Source organism: Gadus morhua, chromosome 1 (genome assembly GCF_902167405.1).
Source record: "Gadus morhua chromosome 1, gadMor3.0, whole genome shotgun sequence".
In the NCBI taxonomy this organism is placed as follows: domain Eukaryota; kingdom Metazoa; phylum Chordata; class Actinopteri; order Gadiformes; family Gadidae; genus Gadus; species Gadus morhua.
Genome location: NC_044048.1, coordinates 14,684,284 through 14,689,283, shown reverse-complemented (window position 1 = coordinate 14,689,283; position 5,000 = coordinate 14,684,284). Strand labels below are relative to the sequence as shown.

The window sequence follows — 5,000 nt, the reverse complement described above, 5'->3', positions numbered from 1 at the left end:
TTAGCTGGAGAAAGTTGTTTCTCATCCATGCCTTTATCTCCCCAAGACAGGCAGTGAGACATGACATGGCAGCAGAGGGGTTTGGGGCAGTTTTGATGTACAGCTGTGTGTCATCGGCATAGCAGTGGAAGGACATCCCATGTCTGCTGACAACACAGCCGAGGGGGAGCATGTAGATAATGAAGAGGATGGGGCCGAGGACAGACCCTTGTGGAACACCACAGGAGACAGGGAGCTGTCTGGAATTGCATCTTCCCAGTGAGACATACTCAGTTCTGCCAGATAGATATGACTGGAACCACTTGAGTGCAGAGCCTGACAGTCCAATGGTGGTGTGGAGGCGCTCTAGGAGGATTGTGTGATCCACTGTGTCGAATGCAGCAGTCAGATCCAGGAGGATGAGGAGTGAGGGTGATCCTGCATCGGCTGTCATCAGCAGGTCATTCGTCACCCTGAGCAAGGCGGTTTCAGTGCTGTGGGCTAAACGGAATCCTGACTGGAATTTTTCAAACAGGTTGTTGTGTTTGAGGTGGTCCTGAAGTTGAGAAGCAACTACCTTCTCTAGCACTTTGGACAGGAAGGCAAGGTTGGAGATAGGCCGGTAGTTGGCTAGGACCTCCGGGTCCAGGGTGGGCTTCTTGAGAAGGGGACGGATGACAGCGACCTTGAGAGCCGGCGAGACACAGCCTGACTGAAGGGAAAGGTTGACAATTTTGGTGATGAGAGGACTGAGAGTGGGGATGTGTGACTTGAGCAGAGCAGTGGGAATGGGGTACAGGTACAGGGTTTCATTTTCCTGATGATTTCCTCAACATGGCTCTCCTGAACCTCAGCAAGATGCAGGGGAGACAACACACTTGCAGATAGGGTGTTGGCGTCAGAGGGAAGCAGAGATGGAGAGCTGGACATCTCAGAGCGAATGCTGTCGACCTTTGATCTAAAAAAGTCGATGAAGCTGTTACATTGCTCTTCTGTAGCTTCAGTTGAGGAGGATGGTTGTGGTTTCAGGAGATGCTTTATGGTGGAAAAAAGCTGTTTAGAGTTTCCAGGGTTTTCATTTATTAGGCTGGAGTAGAACTGTGAGCGAGCATCTTTAAGGGAATTTGAGTATGCCTTTTGATGCTCACGGAAGGCCAGCTTATGGACTGTGAGCCCAGAGTGCCTGCATCGCCGTTCCAAGACACGCCCAGCTGTTTTCATTTTCCTCAGTTCATGAGTGAACCATGGAGCAGGCCGTGAGAAATTAACAATACGTGATTTGACCGGAGCATGGAGATCAAAAACACTGCTCAGTGAGGTATTATAGATCTCCACTAATTCATCCGCTGAGGCAGATGCTGGGCAGGTGATGAGCTGGAGATCCATGCTCATAGTGGCTGCGTCAATTTTTTTCCAGTTGCGAAAAGACATTTGACGCCTAAGTGTAGTGGTTGGCAGCATAAAAGTAAAGGCCATTGAGACCACCTTGTGGTCAGATACACCAAGATCGTAGACCTGTATGTTATTTATTAGGGCAGTGTCAGTAATGACCAGATCCAGAGTGTGCCCCTTGGTGTGAGTAGGGACCTCAACATGCTGCTGCAGGCCAAGACACTCAAGCACATTCAGGAAATCTGCTGCAAACAGACAGGAGGGGTTGTCGACATGGATATTAAGATCACCAACAATGACAATGTTTGTTGAGATACTGCAGAGTGAGGTCAGCAGATCACTTATCTCTGGTATAAACGTTGAGTTTGGCTTTGGAGGACGGTAAATGAGAAGCACTGTCATGGGGTATGGATGTTTGCATTTGAAGGCCAGACATTCCATAGAGGAAAGGTCAGGCATTTGCAGAGGAGATAGTTTTAGTTCCGCCCGGTGTATGATGGCCAGTCCACCACCACGACCAGAGCTGCGAGCTGCGGGTGTGTGTGTGTGTGTGTGTGTGTGTCTGTGTATGTGTGTGTGTGTGTGTGTGTGTGTGTGTGTGTGTGTGTGTGTGTGTATGTGTGTAGGTGTGTGTGTAGGTGTGTGTGTGTGTGTGTGTGTGTGTGTGTGTGTGTGTGTGTGTGTGTGTGTGTGTGCGTGTGTGTGTGTGTGTGTGTGTGTGTGTGTGTGTATGTGTGTGTGTGTGTGTGTGTGTGTGGGAAAGGAGCGATTAAGTAGTCTAACTGAGAGGATCTGTTTCCATGCAACTTCATGCCTGTCTATCCATTGAAGCTCATTTTGTATGCATGTCTATTTCGTGTGTGTGTGTGTGTGTGTGTGTGTGTGTGTGTGTGTGTGTGTGTGTGTGTGTGTGTGTGTGTATGGGGGGGGGGGTACCCCTGTGTGTATCCTCCTCATCCTCCAGAAGAGGCCGGTGGAGGACAGTGACTGGAGGAAGAACGTGGAGGCCATGTCAGGGATGGAGGGCAGGAAGAAAATGTTTGATGCTGCCAGTGGCCCCGCCCAGTGAGGGACCAGCCAATCAGAAGGGAAGGATGTTGGTTTTATACAACACATGGCTGACTGGAAGAGTGACTGACGAATAGAACTCAGCAGATCCATGACCCTCTTTTTGAATTTTCCAAACCTATTTGTTTTATTTAGTGCTATTTACAGGAGAAGTGAACACTGAACTAAGATGATTTCCAACCAGAGGGTAGTCATATATATGTGAGCGATGTCAGTCTAATATTAGCAGTCATTGTTTGAAATATGAGAATTCCTTTTTTCTGTTCTTGTTTTTGTTATTTAAGAAAGATCCAACTTGCTTTTACTGTAATGATCAAGTTTGTAGTTGCACATTGTAATGGAAATGTGTGAGTTTCAATATGTGCATCTCCACTGATGCCAAAATAAAAAAAGGTCAAAAGGATCAAATTGCTGTTTATCTTTCCGTCCTAATCCGGGTCTGAAACATGACACCCAAAAAAAAAACACTTTAGAAAACATTATGGTTCTCTCTCATGCACCCAGACAGTACTGAAGGGCCAGTTATCGGTGTTCGTGTTACTGTTGACGTTGTGTGTCATCCCAAGCCACCTGCCCAGCCTCTACAGGAGACTAGATGTTGATTAGCTTCTATGACCTCGCCAACTGATATCTATTTTGCATGCTCATAAAACAATCGCTGTCCAAAGTGTACGAACACTTTCAGTTCTGCCAGCTTATCTGCTGTAGCAGCAGTTGATTGTCTCGAAACAGTGTGTGTGTGTGTGTGTGTGTGTGTGTGTGCGTGCGTGCGTGCTTGCGTGCGTGCGTGCGTGTGTGTGTGTGAGTTTGTGTGTGAGAGTGTGTGGGTGTGTGTGGGTGTGTGTGTGGGTGTGTGTCACTGTGTCTGTAGGCCATTACATTTAAGGACAACAGGTGAGTTGCAGTACGAAATGAACATTTTTCCAAACCACCAAACAACACCTCTACTAGTCCAAACACAAACGCACACACACAAATAAACACCCTCACACATATTTGAATGCACAGATGCTTGATACATCCCCTGCACTTAAACAAAGGGTGATGAACACTGACAAGCAATTTGTTACTTCTATTCATGCCCTGTCTTGCCTTTAAGCCCAACTGATCCCCATGAAGAATCAATAAAACCAAGATAGCTTAATACATTCCCCCTGAACAAATACAGTCTACGTACAGTCTTCTACAGAAATTGGTGGGGTTGCATTGGACAGAGCTGGGTCAGAGTCCGTCGAAAGGGTGCGGCTGCACACAACAGAGCAAACACAAAACTACAATCTGAGACATGAGAAAGATACTCCCTTCCCTGGTAAACAATGATGTAAATTGTAAAGGCCAGATACACAAAAGACCTGTTTCTGGATTCAGCTCCAGAACCAGAAGAATTGAGCATTTATGAAGATATATAGTGTATATCAACCATCAGCATATCAACCATCCCATCCCCCACACTTATGATACAATCCTAAAGTCAATAATGAATGAATGGCAATAGTGTTTGATGATACTTTGTAACCGTACATGGTCAGGTGCTCTCTCTCTCTCTCTCTCTCTCTCTCTCTCTCTCTCTCTCTCTCTCTCTCTCTCTCTCTCTCTCTCTCTCTCTCTCTCTCTCTCTCTCTCTCTCTCTCTCTCTCTCTCTCTCTCTCTCTCTCTCTCTCTCTCTCTCTCTCTCTCTCTCTCTCTCTCTCTCTCTCTCTCTCTCTCTCTCTCTCTCTCTCTCTCTCTCTCTCTCTCTCTCTCTCTCTCTCTCTCTCTCTCTCTCTCTCAGGTAGACTGCCTTGTGGTCACATGACGCGTTACAGGGTAAAGGTGGATTTCTTCCTGCGGCACTAAGCAGTCTCCGAGTACTGCGCTCCTGTGCCAGTTACCTCTCCTAGCGCAGTCAATACGCGACACTTTCGCCGCTTCTTCCTGTCTCTTTGGACTTTTACGAACTTATCGACAAAAGATGTCTCTCAGTCGAAAAAACTGGAAGGCTTTGTCTAGGTAAGCGTTCATCTGTCCAGAGACATTTAGCCTGTTCCACCGGTTACTTCAATGATTTGGGAGTTTGGCTGAGATTTTGGTTCATGAATGCCAAATAAAATGTTTTGGAAATTAATTCTATTGAAATTATGTTAGTGACAGCTTGTCATATCTTGTAACTCGGTGACTCAAATAATCGGAAATACGCTCGGGGCGCAATCGCAGTTTTGTTTTCATTATTTTCCTAACTAAAGAAGAGACTATAATACAAAATGGTAGCATAGTGACGTAAAACATGTTCTGATGTTTGCAGAATGCATTCTTCCCTCCAACGCGTTTTGACAGGGCACATTTTATAACTAGTCTAGCAGGTTCAGTTTAACTGTAACGCTTTGCCGTTAGGCCGATTGGAAGTTATCTTCCAGCGTTCTGGTTTGGATGTTGATGTGACAACACGTTGCTGAATGTCGATATGCCGTTTTGTATATTCTCTTTTCAGTTCAGATAATTGTCCCCATTGTCAATGTTGTATTGGCGTGTGCTGTTTTTCTGTAACATGCTTGCTTTTACAGTCTAACGCGCCAGTGGACGTT

The 5,000-nt window shown here is 46.1% G+C and overlaps 2 protein-coding genes across 3 annotated transcripts in view; both read left to right on the top strand.

Moving 5' to 3' along the window:
- The window catches only part of tnni1a (troponin I type 1a (skeletal, slow)), a 10,886-nt gene extending 8,039 nt beyond the window's left edge, over positions 1-2,847 (top strand). The window contains exon 8 of one of the 2 annotated variants that reach the window (XM_030357490.1): positions 2,339-2,847. In XM_030357490.1, the coding sequence (XP_030213350.1) occupies positions 2,339-2,440 (102 nt within the window). In that variant the 3' untranslated portion in view covers positions 2,441-2,847. Of the gene's footprint in view, positions 1-2,335 lie in introns of both variants that reach the window. The other variant, XM_030357483.1, reaches the window with a different exon arrangement.
- A 1,350-nt stretch (positions 2,848-4,197) lies between these two features.
- Positions 4,198-5,000, top strand: part of lad1 (ladinin) — a 10,929-nt gene continuing 10,126 nt past the window's right edge. The window contains exons 1-2 of the mRNA XM_030363933.1: positions 4,198-4,428; positions 4,980-5,000. The exon at positions 4,980-5,000 is cut by the window's right edge and continues 162 nt beyond it. Of these exons, the coding sequence (XP_030219793.1) occupies positions 4,391-4,428; positions 4,980-5,000 (59 nt within the window). The 5' untranslated portion in view covers positions 4,198-4,390. The remainder of the gene's footprint in view (positions 4,429-4,979) is intronic.